Here is an 18,117-nt window from a genome sequence, read left to right on the forward strand (position 1 = left end):
AGCCTGCTTCTCCCTCTGCCTGTGTCTCTGCCTCTCTGTCTCTCTGTGTCTCTCACGAATAAATAAATAAAATCTTAAAAATAAAAAATAAAATTTTCTCTCCTATAAAAAAAATGATTTGAGATCTTTCCTCTTTTTTAATGGAGGTATTTGCAATGTGTATTTCCCTCTGATAACTGCTCTCACTGCATCCTGTAAGTTTTCATATGTTGTGTTTTCATTTTCATTCATCTTAAAATGTTTTAATTTCATTTGTAACTTCTTCTTTGATTCACTAGTTATTAGAAATATAGTTTTAAAATTCCACGTATTTCTTTATTTACCTTATTGTACTGCTGATTTCTAATTTCACTTCACTGGGATCACAAAAGATACTTTGTATGATTTAAGTCTTCTTAAATTTATTGAGACTTGGTGTTTGGCCTAATATATGGTTTGTCCTAGAGAATAATCCATGGGCTCTTGAGAAAAATGTGTATTGTGCTATTGGATGAAGTATTATATGAATGTCTGTTAGGTCAAGTTTTTTTTTTTAGTATTCAAGTCCTCCATTTCCTTATTGATCTTCTGTCTAGATGTCTTATCCATTATTGAAAGTTGATTATTGAAGTCTCCAGCTATTATTGGAGAATTGTCTTTCTCCCTTTGTTCTGCTATTGTTTGCTTTATATATTTGGGGGCTTTGGAGCTTGGTGTGTAAATGGTTAAAACTTTTGTCTTCTTGATGAACTGACCCTTTCACTGATATATAATGTCCTTGTTTTCTTGTAATCATTTGTGACCCAAAGTAGATGTTGTCTGAGATTAGTATGGTCATTTCAGCTCTCTTGGTTATTATTTCCATGGAATATCTTTTTCAGTCCTTTCACATTCCAGCCATTTGTTTATGTCTTTGTATCTAAAGTGAGTCTCTGGTAGCATATATAGGAGGATCATGTTTTTTCATCCATTCTGCCAATCTCTGTCCTTTAATTGGTGAGTTTAATCTATTTACTTTTAAAGTAATTAATGCTAAAGAAGCACTAACTTCTTACATTGTTCATTGTTTTCTGTGAGTTTCATAATTTTCTGTTCCTGAATTCTTTCCATTCTCATCTGTTGTGTTTGATTTTTTTTTTTTTTCTAGAGTACATTTTGATTCCTGGATTCTTTTCTGGATATGTCTTCATTATTTTCTTACTGATTACCCTGGTGATTATAATTAGTGTCTTAAAGTCAGAAAAATCTAATTTGAATTGATAAAAATTTGGCTTAAATAATGTATTAGGGTTCTCCAGAGAAACAGAACCAATAGAATGTGTGTCTATATACAGACATTATTTTAAGCAATTGGCTGACATAATTATGGAGGCTGGCAAGTCCAAAATCTTCAGAGTGCATTAATCAAGATTCATTAAGTGCTCTCTTGGTTGAAGTATTCTATTATAATTCACAGTCCTACAAAAGTTGATTCTGTCACTTTTTGCCAGCTTATTGGTTATTTCAGTGGAGAGACCAATCCTGGGAACACCTACCTCTACCATTTTCCATGATGTTACTATTTATATTTTTTTAACTTTTAATATTGAAATTATAGATTCACAAGAAGCTGCAAAGATATTACAGAAATGTCCCATTTACCCTTTACCCACTTCCTCCAATAACATTTTGCATAATTATAATACAATATCAAAATTAGGAATTTAACATGCACAGTGCAACACAATGAATTTTTAAAGTTCACTTCAAATGAGGCTTAAGTGCATGAAATTTCACATCAAGGATAAAGCGATCCTAAAAGTTTTCAGAGAGAAAAAAGAAGTCACATACAGAGGATCAATAATCAGAGTGGAATGCAACAGAACAATGCCTTCAAAACTCTGAGGGGAAGTATTTTGTTTTAGAATTATATGTCCAGGTATGCTATGAATGAACCATGAGAATAGAAGTGACATTTTCAGATGTGCGAAGTATTAGAAGCCATGATGAGATGTTCTCCATCCTGTGACAGGAAAGAGAAAGAGGAAGTAGGGAAGCAAGGAAAAAAAGGGCTCCAGGAAAGAGGGTCAAGGAAATGCCCAGAAATGCTCAAAAAAGGGGATGACAGCTACATGGCTGCTCAGTCAGAGAGTAAAACCTGACTTCCAGAAAGGACGGTGCCTGGGAATCTGGGAAGGGGTTACCCCAAAAGACTGACCTATGGAAAATGACATCATGAGGTACTGCAGAGTGAGTGGAGGTGTGCAAGGGCTCAGCCAGAGACCTTTAAAAAATAAAATAAAATAGGTGAAAATAATAAGACAATTATTATCCCCAAAGGGTATAATACAGCTGTATAAAAAAGAAAATGCAGTTATGGCCTGGTGACAAGCAATAGCTCTGTATTTGTATTTTCAGAATTATGGAAACTTTGAATGTGCTTTCAATAATATAGCTATTTTGAGGGAAAGGGAGAGGAGAGGAAGAGATGACAGAGAGAAAATAATAGTTTACCAAACAGGTAAATAATATATCGATAATGTCTAAAATTGGCAAATGAAGAAATAGCAGGATATACTTACTTAGGAATCTAGCAGTAAAAGCCAAAAACTGCCAAAAGTGTCAAGCGTCCCCTTAGAAGGGTAGAAATGTGCTTTGCAGAAGGAGTAAGGGCAGGTTATTTTAAATTATTTAAATATTTTAAATCCTTTAACTCTGATTTACCATGAGCTATAATATATTCTTTTTTTAAAAAAAACTTTTATTATTTTATTTGTCAGAGAGAGAGAGAGAGAGTGTGTGAGCAGGGAGAGGGAGAGGCAGACTCCCGGATGAGGAGGGAGCCCGATCCCAGGACCCTGGGATTACAACCTGAGCCAAAGGCAGATGCTCAACCAATTGAGCCTCTCATACACCCTTAAGCATAAAATATTCTGTTAAAAATATAAATGAGTATTTCATGTTGGATTAGAAGTACTATTATCAAACAAAAAGCATTATCTAAAAAATGGTAGACACAGTTCTACTCATCGTTTAAGGAGGAGGCCTTCTCTAAAGTTTTTAGATTTTGAAGCATACTGAAAGATTTTATAGTCTACTTCTGAAAAGGGGGAAGTTAAAACTCCCCACTGGGAAGTACCTTAAGAAGCTAATAGGACAGCTCAAGCTCACAAGCATTTTGTGACCACCTCCTCACAATGGCTCCACGTGCATGAGCCTCCTCAGGGACAGGTCTGAATGGTGACAAGTAACAAGCCTTCATTCAGCCCCTGGGGTCACTGGTCCAGGAGCCCAGGACAAGCCAGCCACAGCCTGAAGGCAGAGCACTTTGCTCCCTTGGCCGGTTCCAACTGTGTGATGGGACAGCTCACAGTGCTGTCACCACACACGTCACCATGGGGGTGAATGCCCCTATTCTAGCATGTGCAGACCCGCATTAACCGCAGGAAGAAGGATGCATGGCGACAGCATCTGAAGTGACAGAGAGTGGCCAGATACGTGTGAAGAGACTGGCAGTGCCGGCAGTTGGCCAAGAGGCATGGGAAGGAAATGGGGAGTCATCAGGAGAGAGTAAACTTGTTTAGTAAGATCCCAAGAGTCAGCAGAAAATTGCTGGGAGCTGCTGCCCCGGGGAAGACAGACAAGGCCCCACAGCAGTCTGACAACACGGCCCGGGGGTGGCTGGCTAGTGGGCAGCGGCAGAATGGCAGCTTTGCGGCCCTTGCCCTCCTCCTGCTGGGGGGTTCTTCCCTTCTTTGGGTCTCACTCTGCAACAGATGGGCCTCCTGTCTTGAGTGGTCTCGCCGAAGAGCCCGGTGGACACTGTGACCAGGCAAGTGGCAGATTCCAGCAGATTCCACACCTCTCCCAGACTGGGCGAACCATATTCAAGGTTCACTTATTTCTTCCTTCCTTTTTTTCTTCTGTTCTTTCTTTCTTTCTTCTTTGATTTTTGGGTGAGGCATCTGATTAAAGATTGAGGCAGTTTAGCTCCAGTTTATGAGGAAACAGAAGGTGACAGAGTCCACAGCTCAGAGTGACACATCACACACGCCACACTGCCCACACACACTGTGTTCACCAGATGGGCGGGCTCTCTATGTGTGGTCACCCTAGTGGTGCGTCCATGGAGGAAGAGAGCCCCGGCATCCTATCATGACTTTGGATTCAAGGTGAAGGTCTCTGGCAAACTCAAGCTGCAGTGGGAAGTTCTTAAAGGAGCCTGAACGACATGGCTCCCATTTGCTGACTGAGGCACCGAGTGTGTACACACATGCTGCAGACAGACAGACAGACCAACCATGGGAGGAAGCAGGGCCCAGAGCAGTACAGGATGGAAAGTCAACAGGGTGAGGGTTTCAAGGCAGGAGTATAAGGATTCCCTAAACAGAGGGAAGCAGGAAACTCTCTGACTTTCCTATGAGGTATGAAGATGACTGCCAACTAACTGTCAAACCCCTTTCTGATAGTCCAGCCACTGGTGCCCTAGGAAACCAAGGAATGTTTGTGAAGTTCAAGAAGACGCTAGAAATGGCTTCTGCCACTAAAAGAGAAGAGCCAGTGGTGGTCACATGGCTGGGTGCCAGCCTGTGAGGAGCAGGACTTCCACCCCTGCCCCCACAACGCTGATGCAAGGGCACAGGGCATTCTCTAGGAGAACACGTGCAAATATTCAGATCCTGCTCAAACTGAAAAAAATCCTCCCATCTGATCGGGTCCTCCATGCTGTCCAGCACTGCTAGTGAAAGCCTCTTTCTTGATGATGCGCTAATTCTAGGAAATGTTAAAGCAAGCAGGTACTGAGAACAGCTTGGGGTGGGGTGGGGTGGGGGGGCTGCGCAGCCTCTCTTAGAGACCAGGTAACAAATATCCAAGTCTCCCTGGGAAATAAATCCTGCCATGAAACAAGGAGATGAATTAGGAAGAGGATGAAGAGGAAATGGCTGTTTCCATTCCAGAAGATACTTAGGAGCCCAGGGCTGGAGACGCATGCAGCTGTACCTTTAACTACCCAGCACGGCACACCATGCACATACTTATTAGCAAGATGCTAAGTTCTCTACGGGGTTAAAGAGTACTATAGTTACCACTGTTCAGCATTAGGTCCAGGGGCAGACCCCGTTAGCTCACGGCGCGCTCAGAATTTTCAATTATCCACTCAATAGCCGCCCACCCCTGGAACAACACAGAAAAGTTCAACATGGTGTAAGAATTCTGCTCGTCTCACTGCAGACAGCAGGCCACAGCCTGTACTTTCAACGGTACAAGCGCAGCACCACAGTTTTAAGGGCGGCACAGCAGTAACCGTCCAGGAATGGTCTTCCCTGTGAGGGGAGCTTCTCGAGCTCAGAAATCTGGGTGAGGGTGTGCATTCTGCCCAAAATTCTCGCCACGGCGTGGGCAGTGCGGACACCGTCATGTCCTGCATGCAGGGCGAGGGGCAGCTTCACAGGCTCCTCAGGGACTCGGCCCACCCAAATGCCAGACCGGCCTGCTCCCCTTCCCCTGCCCCCTCTGCCCAGCTGGCGGGGACTGCCCTCAAGGGGTAGCAGCGCCCTGGGGAGGAAGTGATTGTGCCAGGCCTTCAGCACAACAACCCCTGACATAAAGCAAAATTGAAGACTTTCCTTTGGCCTCACTGAGTTTCCCCTGACTTTTCTCACAAGAGGTCTCAGGTGGCTTTGCCTCACCAAGTGGTCCCTTCCTCCCGTCATTTATTTTTCCAGCGAACATTTTGGGTGCCTGCCCTAGGCCGGACCGCGGACACACAAAGGCAAGGAAGGTTCCCTGTCCTTCCAGAAAGGCCTGCTGTGTGGGCACGAGGCAGGCGGCTCCAGGCACCCTGCTTCCCCTGCCTTCTCTGAACTGAGCTGAGCTCCTGCCAGCATTTCCCAGATGTAGATTGTCCTCAGAAACAGGGCAGACTGGCTCTTCTATCAGTACCGAGGCCACAAGTATTTTTCCCATTAAATGATGACAAGCATGGGAGGTGTCCCATGGATCCCCAGGGTGAAGACTTACTTCCAACCCAAACATACCGGCGGGGGTGTGGTGGGGGGACAGCCAAGGAGACATCAGCCTGTGAGGCAAGCTAAGGTGACAGAGGCCCTGCTGTAGCAGGTGACAGAGACCTTGAACGCAGGGCAACTGCCACTCCTCCCAGCCCTTTCCAGCAGCTTTCCGGAGAGGAGGCTGCCTCCCCGCCCCCAGCCCCCGGTGTCCACCAGCTTGCGCTGCCCTCCAGCTAGGGGCCTGGGGAGGGCGGCCTCCGGGGTCCAGCCTGCCTCCTGCCACCTCCGTGAAGCTGACCCCCCCCATCCTGCCACAGGCAGCTGCGTCCAGGGGGTCGGGCAAAGGGGGTTCAGCGCAGCCGCGTGAGCCAGACGGCGGGCAAGCAGGGCTGCTGGACGTCCCGCCTGACGTCGCCACCTCGGCTCAGCCCCGGCACCGAGCCTGGAGCCTGTGCAGTCGCAGCTTCAAGGCGCGCCCCGGCGGCCAGTGGAAGGTGCTGGGCCATCGCCAGCTTGCAGCCCTTGGTAGGACTTTCGGGACCCCCGCCCCCCCGGCACACGGCCGGGACCCAGCCGTACCTTCTTGGCGTTGGAGGAGATGGTGCTGGCCATCAGACTCTCCAGGTAGCTGCCGAGGCTGATCCCCTTCACGGTGATGATGGCTTCTTGCGTGAGCACCGTCCTGCGGAGGAGCAGGGGGCGAAGGGCTGAGGACCCCCGATGTGGGGGGGCCCTGACCCGGGAAGTCACCGCCACAGTCCCAGGGCGCAGCTGCTTACATTCCAGGGTCCTCCGGGTGGGGTGTGTACACCAGCCTCTCGTTCACCGACACCACGTTTGTGAGTGTGATCTTAAAACAAAAAATGGCTTTAGGTTCTATTTCTCTGGCATTTCTTCCTGAACCACCTGCCTGGACACTTCCATCCCAGAATCCGCACTCACTGAAGCCAGAATGGGCACCACGTCAGGTCTCAGAGGAACCTAGTCCTGGCTGCCCCCTCCCATCACCGTCACTTCTCCACACCCACCCCTCTGTCTGGCCTGGCCTTCGAGGCACTTCCAAACTGCCAGACCATCAGCCCTCATACAAAAGCGTAAAACTTCTGGGTTGGCATCCAGGTGAATGAGCACAAAGCTGCTGCTAAGTGTTTTTACAGAATATGATTTTATAAAAATAAACCATGTTTCTAGCCCAGGCATTTTCCCCAACATATTTTTTTGAATATGCAGTGAGCCAGTATAAATTTTTTCCAGAGAGGAGTGAAGTGGAAATGTGCTTTTAAAATTATTGCTAAAATCACATCTGCAGTTGCAAGTCAGGAGAGTGGTTATTTTGGGGGCAAGATGGGAGTGCCCCCCAGGAGGGAGCATAAGGGGGGCTCCTGAGGGATGGTCATATTCTGTCTCTGATCTGTCTGCTGTTTATAGAGGTATGTTCATTTGTTCATTTTATGACAATTATGTGCATTTTTCTGTACATTTCACTGGAATAAAACAATAACATACTGCTGAATAAATTCAGCCTTTCTATTAGAAATAAAAGATCAGGGATCCCCAGGTGGCGCAGTGGTTTAGCGCCTGCCTTTGGCCCAGGGCGCGATCCTGGAGACCCGGGATCGAATCCCACGTCGGGCTCCCGGTGCATGGAGCCTGCTTCTCTCTCTGCCTATGTTTCTGCCTCTCTCTCTTTCTCTGTGTGACTATCATAAATAAATAAAAACTAAAAAAAAAAAAAAAGAAATAAAAGATCACTCAGACCAAAGGTGAGCTAGAAATAAAATGAAATGAAAACATTCCCCACCATCACCAGGAAATACCAAGCACCCTTCTCACTCAGGCCATTGCTTACATTGGTGGAACACAGTTCCATTTTCTTTTCTACTGGATCCACCACAGAATGTTCTTTGATGTATGTCAAAGTCCTACTGGTTCCCAAAATCTAAAAAAACAAAGCAAAACTGTCATCGTAACATGTCAAGAATGGCACTGTAGCATCAAACAGAAAATGCCGTTTCATTTACTGATTAAGCCCTTGATCGACAAGCGGTGCACGTGGGGATGCAGCTAGCCAGCTGCCCCCTGCCCCCCTCCCCGCACAGCTCCTCAGGGGGTCTCTGTCCCCGCAGGGGGGCCACCTCCAGCGAATGCATTCAGGGAGAGGCGGCAGGCCGTGTGACACAGCAATCAACACCTCGGCAAAAAGAAACCAGCGAGGGGGCAGGCCCCCTGCGGGTGGCAGGGCTGGAGGAAGAGGCAGCACGCAGGGGTCAGCGGGGTCAGCGGAGCCAGGGGTCAACTGCAGATGGGCTCCTGGGCCGGTACAGTGAGAGCCCAGCATGGCAAGAGAGGGAGAAGGCGGCCTCACTGGGGTGTCAGGCCATGTCAGGGCCTAGACCATGTGTTGAGAAGAGAACAGGGGTCCAGACGAGCAGGAGAAAGTCGTGCTCAGATTTACACCTTTCATGACCTCGCTGATGGCTCTGCTTCAGAGACTTGTCATCAACTGAATGTGTCCCTCAAAGTTTGTCTGTTGACGTCCTGCGCTCCAGCCCCTCAGAATGTGACTGTACTTGGAAACAGGGCCTTTCAAGGGGTAATGCAGTTTAAATGGGGGTCCTGAGGGTGGGCCCTCAGCTGGTCTGAGACACGTCCTTATATGGAGGAGAGATGAGGACATCGGGAAGGGGACCCCAGGGCTGTGTGAGGCCCAGGGACCACCACCTGCAGAGGCAGCAGGAGGATGGGGCCGGCCAGCCAAGGACAGAGGTGGCTGACCCTTCCCTACAGCCCTCGGGAAATCAGCCTGGAGGGCCTTGATTCTCGACCTTCAGCTTCCAGAGCCATGAGGAAGCAAACATCTATTGGAGCCTGGAGTCTGTGGTATCTGCTAGGGCAGCCCCAGGGGACATGGGACAGGGAGGTGCTGCAGGGCGGGGTTCTGTGCCGGTGGGGCAGGGGCTGAGGGTGGGGAGACATCAGGACCACACAGGCAGGAAACCAAATGAAGTTTACGGAGAAACTGGCCATGTCGCAGGCGTCCCTGCAGTCCTGAGTGGGTGCCCTAGGGGAAGGCTGTCACCCCCTGCAGATGGCTGGGCAGCGGCGGTGAGGGCGCAGCAGAATGATGCGGGTGTAGCCAGGGCGTATGGGTAAGTGGGCCACCGTAGGCCCGGGCAGGTGGGGGTGCCACAGGCCAAGCAGCTGTAGGCTCACCGCTTTCACGAAGCCGGGCAGCCCCCACTCAGTGCTGAGGAGGCGGTGGCTGTGCAGCCGGCCCCGGCCGTCCACACTGCGCTCCAGCACGTCCACTCCCACGACACAGGGGTTCATTGGATTCGGGTACTTCCTCATGGCAGCTTTGATGACGGTGTCCCAAGGGTGGCTGGAGGAAAAATATCATCACCCAGAATAAGCAGGCAATCCCTGCATTTGTGAAGTGTGCCAGAGTGGCACCAGGGAGCCAGAGATGTGGCTCACAGACTGAAAGGAAAATCGATGTTAATGCTCTCATCAAAACTTTTTCCTTCTGCTTTTAATTAAAGGTATATTCAAACTAATCTACCTGAGGCATCCGGATCCTGGATCCTGGATCCTGTAGTGAACACGGCATAACATATGGAGATACTGAACCACTGCTGCTACACCTAAAACTAATGTAACACTGTGTGTCAACTATACTTTAACAATAACAGATATTTAGGAAGTAGTAGTACTTTGTAATGAATTGTAAGAGAAAGATAGATAAAGTGACTGTACATTCCAGTTTGCCCAGGACAGTTCTGGTTTTTGTGTTTTGTCTTATTGCACATGTGAAGAGCATCACCTTTTACTTTCAGAAGCATCCCATTTGGATGATAAATTATGTATTAATCTTGAAAATAAGGAGATAGGAGGATTCAAGAATGATGCCCAGGTTTTTGTGTGGGTAGTTGGGCCTTTTATTGAAGGGGGATTTTTCTTAAAATTTACACACAATTTTCAGCTGTGTAGGGGGGGCAGCACCCCAGACCCCACACATTATTCAAGGGTCAATTGTACTTTGTCCCCAATTTCTAAGTCGCATGTGATGTGTGTATGGTGTGAAGTGGCCAACATATTTTTTCTGATCATAAAAAGTATCCAAGATACTGAAAAATAAAGTATGAAATACAAAAGCACCCACCATCCACTATCCAAAGATGAGCCCAGCTTGTGGGAATCTCCGAAGGGGACCCCAGCTCTCCCTGAAGCTTCCCTTGCCACCACTTTTTCTCTGGCCCTAAGCCACTGCAGTGGGGAGTGGTCATGTTTGTCCCTGTTTTGTTTCCTGCTGTGGGAGAGCCATATTCACAGTGCCCCACTACTGGGGCAGTGCTCCTTCAGTGCTTGCTTAGGCTCCAAGCCCTGCAACTGCCCAGAGGGAGTCAGAGGTGCTACCTTCAGGTATGCAGGGCGGGCCTCCCCAGTAAGTGCTTATTTCCCTAATTTCTCCTTCCTCGAGCTGTGTGCGCTCCCAGGAAGCATCTGAGCCCAGGGCGAAGATGAGTATGTCAACACCACCATTGTTTTTGCAGATGTACGCAGACAAGTTTAAACGGCATGTATAGAACAGCTCAGAGTCAAGACCTAGAACAAGCATATGTGTGTGCGTCTGCACACACACACATACGCCTTACAAAAACTAAACTGGGATCATGCTCCAACCATACTCAGATTTACCATCTGCTTTTTATATTTAACTGATGAACATCTTCCTATATCATGAATCTATTTTCAGAAATCTGACTATAAAGAGCTACACAATAGGTCATCCTATAGATACTTGTATGTAACCAGTTCCCTATGGTAGGTTATTTAGATTGCTTCTAATTTTGCTCTGTAAAATAAAGACAGTAGCAAACATCTATGTACACTGATCTTTAACGTATCAAATTTTTCCTTAAGATTAATTCCTGTTCCATATTTGACATCCCTTTAAAATACCAGTTACCAACCATTAATTTACTTTATCCTCATAAAACCCTGTCCTGAGTCATAAAGTTTGCAGCAGGGCCTACACTAGAACCGGGTCCCCTAGCCTCTGCCCTCTGTTCTTTCCATTATGTTCCATGGCCTCTAAATCGTCAGAACTAGTCCGAAAAATCATCAGAACTAGTCCGAAATATCCTCTTTTCGGCAAAGAAATGCATTTTCAAACCATGGAGTCATGTCACTGAATTAATGGATCCACCAGCTTTAACATAAAGCAATGAAGAAGCAGAGACGTGGTTTACACCCGATCACCGTGGATGACCCAGGGAGCCGAGCTTCTTCTCTGAGGAAGAGCTGTTAGGGACGTGGTCGATCCAAGGTGAGGGAAGGAGGGAGAACCTGGACACGTGTGGGCAGCAAGGGATTGAGTCAGATGGGGGCTTTCTATGAAATACTGGGTGAGCACTGCAAGCCAAGGTCCTAAGAGTTGTTCCCTTAAAAATCACTAAAAGCCAAGGTCCTAAGAGTTGTTCCCTTAAAAATCACTAAGAATACCCTTTGCTTCCCAAAATTACTTAAAACTATCAAGAAGTTGACATATTTGTAGTAATCGTATCCTACACAGTAATCTTTCTTTTATGGGGAAATCTTGCATCTTAAAAAAAAAAGAAATCTTGCATCTTTCCAGTTGATGATTTAAACTAAATACAAGCCGCTTAAAACACTCACATAATAAATAATTCTACTGATTATAGGAGGAGGACCAAGCAAGTTAATATACACATCAACAGATGCAGGAAATAACATTTTGTTAAATTACAAGAGTTAATTAAGTACAGCAAATTGGTATCACACACTTCCCGGTTAAAGGAGATAGCCTGACGTTCATTCGATTGGCAGAAACAGCAAAGTCTGGCAATATCAAGCGTTGGAGAAAAGGGGAGGCTGAGCTGAGGGTGGTAAATCAACCCAAGCCCCGAGAGACACTGAGAAGGCTGGCACCTGGGTGTCAGGGCTTGTGTTCTCACCTCTGTGAAGAGCTGCACTGAAGTGACTCCAAGCATGGGGTTCAAATTCAGCCCAAGCACCCCCTGGCTGTGTGACTGTGAGCAGGTTCCTCAACTTCTCTGAGCTTTCACTGTCTGTGTTGGGGGATGGTCATCCCGGCCCCCATCCCATACATTGTCCTGAAGGTTAAATGGGTTAATCTGTGGAAAGCATTTATAGCTGTGCTGGCATAACAGCCTCCAGTAAATGTTTCCTGTTCTCACTCCTTCAGAAGAGTGCCTGACACACGTGAGCCATCAGGATATCGTAGCGACTGTAATTCTTATTATTCCTGCTGGGATTCTGAAGGCCCATCCCAGGCTACAGAGCCTTGGCAGGTACCACCAGGAGGAGGACCCAGCTGAAATTAGCATCTCCATTTTCCAGAGTAGGAAACAGAGGTTTTGGAGGGTTGGAGCGGGGGAGGGGACATATAATCAAATAAAGAGTGGCAAATGCAGCACCCAGGCCTCCCCATCCTCCACACAGTCGCTGCCCAGAGTTCCTCCAAGGTCAAAACTCTAGCTCTTTAAAACAACAACAACAACAACAACAAAACAAACAAAAAACACCTCTAGCTCTTTTTCAGATGTGTGAGCAGGTTATCAGGGTTAGGCAGGCCAGAAATCAGCTGAAGTTCATCCTTGGAGGAGCTGTCCTGGCAGTGGCTGTGGCTCAGAGTGACCACAGTGGAGTGTGAACCCGTCCCCGAGAGGTGGCAGCCCTGGAGCGCAGCGTGGCTACAGAAACACCAGACATCACCCCTGCAGCGCCTGGCCCGGCAGCCAGAAAGGTGGTCCCCTCAGTCCACCTGGCACACTGGGGAATGGAATCTGACTATGCACAGCCAGGGTGTCAAAGAGATGAAGGGGAAGGAAATGATAGGATGCCTGGGATTTGCCTAAAATATCCCCAGAGGAAGGAGCAGTGGGTAGGGACACGTGAAGCCGGCCAGGCTGTGAGAGGGTGACTGCCAACGAGGAAGATGGCAGTGGGCACTTGCTATTCTCAGCTCTCTAGTTTTGCATATTTTTAAGATGTCCATAATAACAAGCTTTAAAAAAAAAATATATGAAGGCTGCCACAAGCAAGACAGCACGCCCCTACACCTACCCAAAGCAACTGGAGGCCACACCCGGCAGTTCCAGGCCCTTTTCAGAGGTCTTCCAGGCTGAAGCTGGTCTCAGGGCTACTGAGACATGATTTGCCTTTTTCACCAAATTGACCTTTACCCGGATGCTCCAAAAGTGGCAGAGGGTAAAGCCGCTGGCCTCGCCCCATGAGTTAAGACTGTGAACCCAAGCCACACAAGCCACACCTGGGGTCAGTGCTCACTGTGGTTCATGCAGGAAAATAACACATCTCCTAAAAATATCCATCATGATATTAAGATAGTAAGATGATTGATTTTACATTAGACCTCTAAGTACCCCACTATTAATGTTCTGAGCAAGAGGACAGGCTGCGCAGGAGGCAGACCAGCTACACTCAGAGTTCGTCAGTGGCTGGGGAGGCGCTGGGCAGCTGTCAGGTGGGGGGCCCAGCCAGGGGCTGCTTTTCCCACCCACCTCCTCCACATGAAAAGACAGATGGGTGGACTCTGGTTATTCAGACTTAGGTATTGGCAGACACTTTCTCAAAAATTAATAAACTGAGCCTATCACTTCAAGAACAACTGCCTATGTTTGCAGCCAAAGATAAAATTTGAGCTTTTGAATGCAAACCGGAATTTTAGAAAACTTGTATCCTCTGCCATGAGCCTGATGACTGCCCTATACTGTAAACTTGATGAACCCACATGTTCCAAGTGACTGGTGCAAGATGTCACAAAATCATACATGAGTGAAAGACCACTCATGGATAAGGTAGGCCAATTACTCTGGTCATTATGGTTTCAGATTTTCATGGTGACGGACTTCAGAAACTACCGCTTGTCTTGTTGTAGTAGCAAATTAAAGTAGCCACAATCACTTTAAAAGACTATTAAAATACCACATGGGTTTTATTCATAAAGTGTGTGAGGCTGGGTTTTATTCGCCTATTTGAACCAAAACAACACACTACAAAACACTGCGTGCTGAAGCAGACAGAGTATCAAGCTATCTTCTATTATACCAGAAATTAGCAAAAACAAACAAACAAACAACAACAACAAAAAAAAACAGTGACACTCTTCTTACTAATTTTTGTGCTTTTGGACAATACAGGTGTGTTTTTTAATAAAAATGTTGTTTGGGGGCACCTGGGTGGTTCAGTGGTTGAATGTCTGCCTTTGGCTCAGGATGTGATCCCAGGGTCCTGGAATCAAGTTCTGCATCAGACTCCCCTGCAGGGAGCCTGCTTCGCCCTCTGCCTGTCTCTTTGTCTCTCTCTCTGTGTCTCTCATGAATAAATAAATAAATTTTTTAAATGTTGCTCATATTAATGAAGTGGGTTTATCATTATTGATTTTAATGGATTGATAAATATTTTTGAATTCATCAATTTTAAGTTCTAGTATGGTATGTATTGGTAGATAACACCCACATAAAAACTGTCTGGGGTACCCAATATTTTCCAAGAGTGTAAAGAAGTCCCGAGGCTGAAGAGTTTGAGAATCGCTGGCCTAAGTGGGCCCTTAATTAAATGGACCGGAAATATACACAGGGGTGGTCACTGCAGTATGATATGGAATAAAGGGGAAAATGTAATGTCCCTTCAAATAAGAGAAAGGATAAATTGTGACATATTCATACAATGGCATATCACTCAGCTATGAGACACACACACACCTCAAAAACACAGTGTTATGAAGAAAGGGAAATGGTCAAAAGATCTGTGCCATGTGATGCACTGATTTCCATTTTAAGACAAGTGACATTGTGTATTGCTTATGGATAAACATGCACACACACACATAAATGTAGTCAAACAGACCTTTGCAACACAGACCTTCAGAAGGCTGACACCCACCAAATTCAAAATCTTGTCTGCCTGTGGGGAGAAAGGAACAGCACTGTAATGTTCAATTTCTCTTACTTAAGAGAAAAGGTGGGGGGGGGGGGTGCTTCTCCATGCTCCTGGCTGGAAAGCAAGCCTGCTGTAGGGCCTCATCCCTCCACAGCTCCGGACTCCCCTGAGATGGTTACTGCCTACTAGATACCTTTCCTGGCAGCTGCTGGAGTCCAAGGAGTGTATGACCTTGATGCTGCCAGCAATCTACTTGTGTTGGCTATTACTAAAGATTCTGCTCTAGGCCTATATGAAACCTCGGTCAATGCTGTGAGGATGAAATTTATAAACATGTTAATTTTTAATGCCCCTTTTTATACGTTTGTATTTCAGTCCTGTGTCTTTTATTACTATTTAAACTATACCGAACCCTTTCCAGGTAACACACATGCTGATTCTGATGGCTTTCCCAAAGGGCTCTCCATTTCCGTAAGTGTGTTATGGTTCTCTGCTACTCTCTACTATTCCCCATCTCTAGGCCCTGGGGTTTGTTTGTTTGTTTCTTTCTTTCTTTCTTTCTTTTTTTTAAGATTTATTTATTTATTTGAGAGAGAGAGAGAGAGAGAGAATGAGAGGGAGGAGAGAGACTTCCAAGCAGACTCTGCACTAAGCATAGAGCCAGATGTGGGGCTTAATCTCATGATCCTGAGATCACGACCCGAGCTGAAATCAGCTTAGCTGACTGCACTACCCAGGTGCCCCTGGGCCCTGGGGTTTCTTCAGAATGTGGACACAAGAGGAAAACCTGATAAACACCACATTTTTTGTGCTTGATTATTTCTTGCCTTTTAAGAGTAAATTTATTAACTTCCTATCAAAATTCACCTGACAGCAATAAATATATAAAAAGGAAACAAGTATAGAAAGAAGAAAAAGAAAGAAGAAAGGTTTGTAATCGCCAAAGGAAAAAGAAATCAGTCATTTTAAGGGACTAAGCAAAGGGAAACTCCTTAATAAGCCTAGCTGGAAACCCAGGCTTCCAATTTTGTACTGTCCTACAGATGATGGTCTGCCATCACAAGTATCCTGTCATTTGCCACCTGTCTGCCACAGGGGCTACCAAACATCATCCTTAGCCAGTTGCATTCCATATTCCACATTTGCCAATTTTAAACTCAAAAATCACCAGCAGAGGATCAGCACGTAGTCCACAGCAGCTTGGAATTCTATGGGTGGATAGCCTCCCTCATTCTGGAAGGGCACCTGGTTTCTTTGAGATTCCTCAGCCTCTCACTGAGCATGCGTGTGCCAGGCACCAGTAGAGAGTATCAGGGACACAAAATGAATGCGGTAAGGAATAAAGGACTGATACATGCAACCATACCAGGAACCTCAAAAAAATATGTTCCAAGTAAAAGAAGCCAGGCACAAATGACCCTATACTGTATGATGACATTTATAAGAAATGTCTGGAAAAGGCAAAGCTATAGAAATAGCAGATCAGTGGTTGCCTGGAGCTGGGATCGAGTAGTGGGTACCTGTGAATGGGAATGAGGAGTCTTTGTAGGATGACAGAAACATTCTAAAACAACTATGGTGATGGTTGTTCAACTCTGTAAATGGGCTAAGAATCATTGAATTGTACACTTTAAGGGGGTGAATTTTATCAATAGTGCTGCTTGTTAATCAACATTTCAATTTCATGAACTTCTAGGGCAGTCCTTCTCAGGTGTTCAATGAGAAAACTGAGCCCCACTGCCTGGGCACACCGTTTGCAATGACTTAATCTCTCCCCTCTGCATCCTGATGGTGCCAGTTATGTCCCAAATCGAGCAAAGAGTCTCTGGAGTCATTCTCACTGGGGCTTTCACTGGATCTCTCAAGGAATCCCAGTTGAGAAAGGCTGCAGGCTGTGCAAAAATCAACACTAAAATTGAATCCCATAAAGTCTAAAGATCTCATTAAAAAATAATTTCAGAGGTTTTAAACCACTTGATACATTTTTATTATAATAATTTTACATAAATAGGCCAAAGGATGACAATTCCATTTCATGCAGCATTTTCTTTTGCAAAAACGAAATGCTTCTCTAAGTGGGGCCAAGGAATCTTTAAAAATCTTTGTTCCTTTAAAAAAAAAAATATTAAAGGATGATTTCATCGTGTCACGTATCAAGCGAGTCAGGAGAAGACACCGTTTAGGCCACGAGGGTACTCTTAAACAGTTCTGTTCTCCATGCTGGCTTGGAGGCCTTCCACGCCCACAAGTGCATTCGGGGTGAAAGTCCCCCACAAGCCTCGTCCACATCTGGCTTCCTCCCAGCGCACAGCTCCCCGTCTGTGTTCGGCTGCACTGCACGATCTCAGCGGAGGACCGCTCTGCAGGCCTCGGTTCTCCCTGCGATGCCCGGCCCTGCCCCAGGTGCGCGGCGTGCCCGCGCGATCCCGCCTGCTCCGGGGCGCGGGACGGGGAGCCCCCCGCCGCTCCCCCCTCCCCGGGCCTCCGTGCACCCTGGGGCGCCCTGCCGCGGAGGCGCTCGCCGGCCCCCGCCGTACCCCACCCCCCGGCTGGCCGAGGTCCTTCCCCGCGCCTCGCCCTCCGCGGCCCCGGGAAGGCCGCCCCCCCGCCCCCGCCCCCGCTTCCCCGGTCGCACCCCTGCCTCGGTGCCTGGCAGCCCCTCCCTCACACGGGCCGCCCGGCTCGGCGGTCCTCGGCCCGACGGCGCCCCAGGAGGTCAGAGCCCCCCTCTGGGGAGGATGCTCGGGCCGCGGTCTGCGAGCGCCAGCGCGGGGCTGGGCGGGCTCGGCGAGGGCCGGGTCTGGGGTCCAGCCTCTCCGCGGCCGCCCCCCGCGGCTCGCGGGCGGGGGGAGGCGCGGGTCCGGACCCCACCGTGGCCCGCAGCCCGACCTCACCCGAACACGTGCTCCGAGCTCCAGATCTTCATCGCCGCCGGCCGCCGGCACCGGGCGCGGGCTCCCGACCCCGGCTGCGCGCTCCCGACTCTGCGCGCCCGGCGCCTCCCTGCCGGAGCCTGGGGGCGGGGCCGGGGCCGGCGGGGGCGGGGCCGGCGGGGGCGGGGCCGGCGGGGGCGGGGCCGGGGCTGGCGGGGGCGGGGCCGGGGCTGGCGGGGGCGGGGCCGGCGGGGCTCGGCGGGGCTCGGCGGGGCTCGGCGGGGCTCGGCGGGGCCCGGCGCCCTCGGGCACCGCCCGCCTGCCTGTCC

The 18,117-nt window shown here is 48.0% G+C and overlaps 1 protein-coding gene across 7 annotated transcripts in view; it reads right to left on the reverse strand.

Moving 5' to 3' along the window:
* Window positions 1-17,931, reverse strand: part of PRELID3A (PRELI domain containing 3A) — a 50,047-nt gene extending 32,116 nt beyond the window's left edge. For 2 of the 7 annotated variants that reach the window (XM_072828655.1, XM_072828656.1), the window contains exons 1-5: window positions 17,810-17,931; window positions 9,183-9,351; window positions 7,819-7,908; window positions 6,749-6,819; window positions 6,549-6,651 (exon numbers count right to left, since the gene is read on the reverse strand). In XM_072828655.1, the coding sequence (XP_072684756.1) occupies window positions 6,549-6,651; window positions 6,749-6,819; window positions 7,819-7,908; window positions 9,183-9,351; window positions 17,810-17,841 (465 nt within the window). In that variant the 5' untranslated portion in view covers window positions 17,842-17,931. Of the gene's footprint in view, window positions 1-1,235; window positions 3,924-5,045; window positions 5,134-6,548; window positions 6,652-6,748; window positions 6,820-7,818; window positions 7,909-9,182; window positions 9,352-11,947; window positions 12,107-14,882; window positions 14,940-17,809 lie in introns of those variants that run through there. The other 5 variants (XM_072828657.1, XM_072828659.1, XM_072828658.1 and 2 more) reach the window with 5 other exon arrangements.
* Window positions 17,932-18,117: the final 186 nt, after the last annotated feature.

Source organism: Canis lupus, chromosome 6 (genome assembly GCF_048164855.1).
Source record: "Canis lupus baileyi chromosome 6, mCanLup2.hap1, whole genome shotgun sequence".
In the NCBI taxonomy this organism is placed as follows: Eukaryota; Metazoa; Chordata; class Mammalia; order Carnivora; family Canidae; genus Canis; species Canis lupus.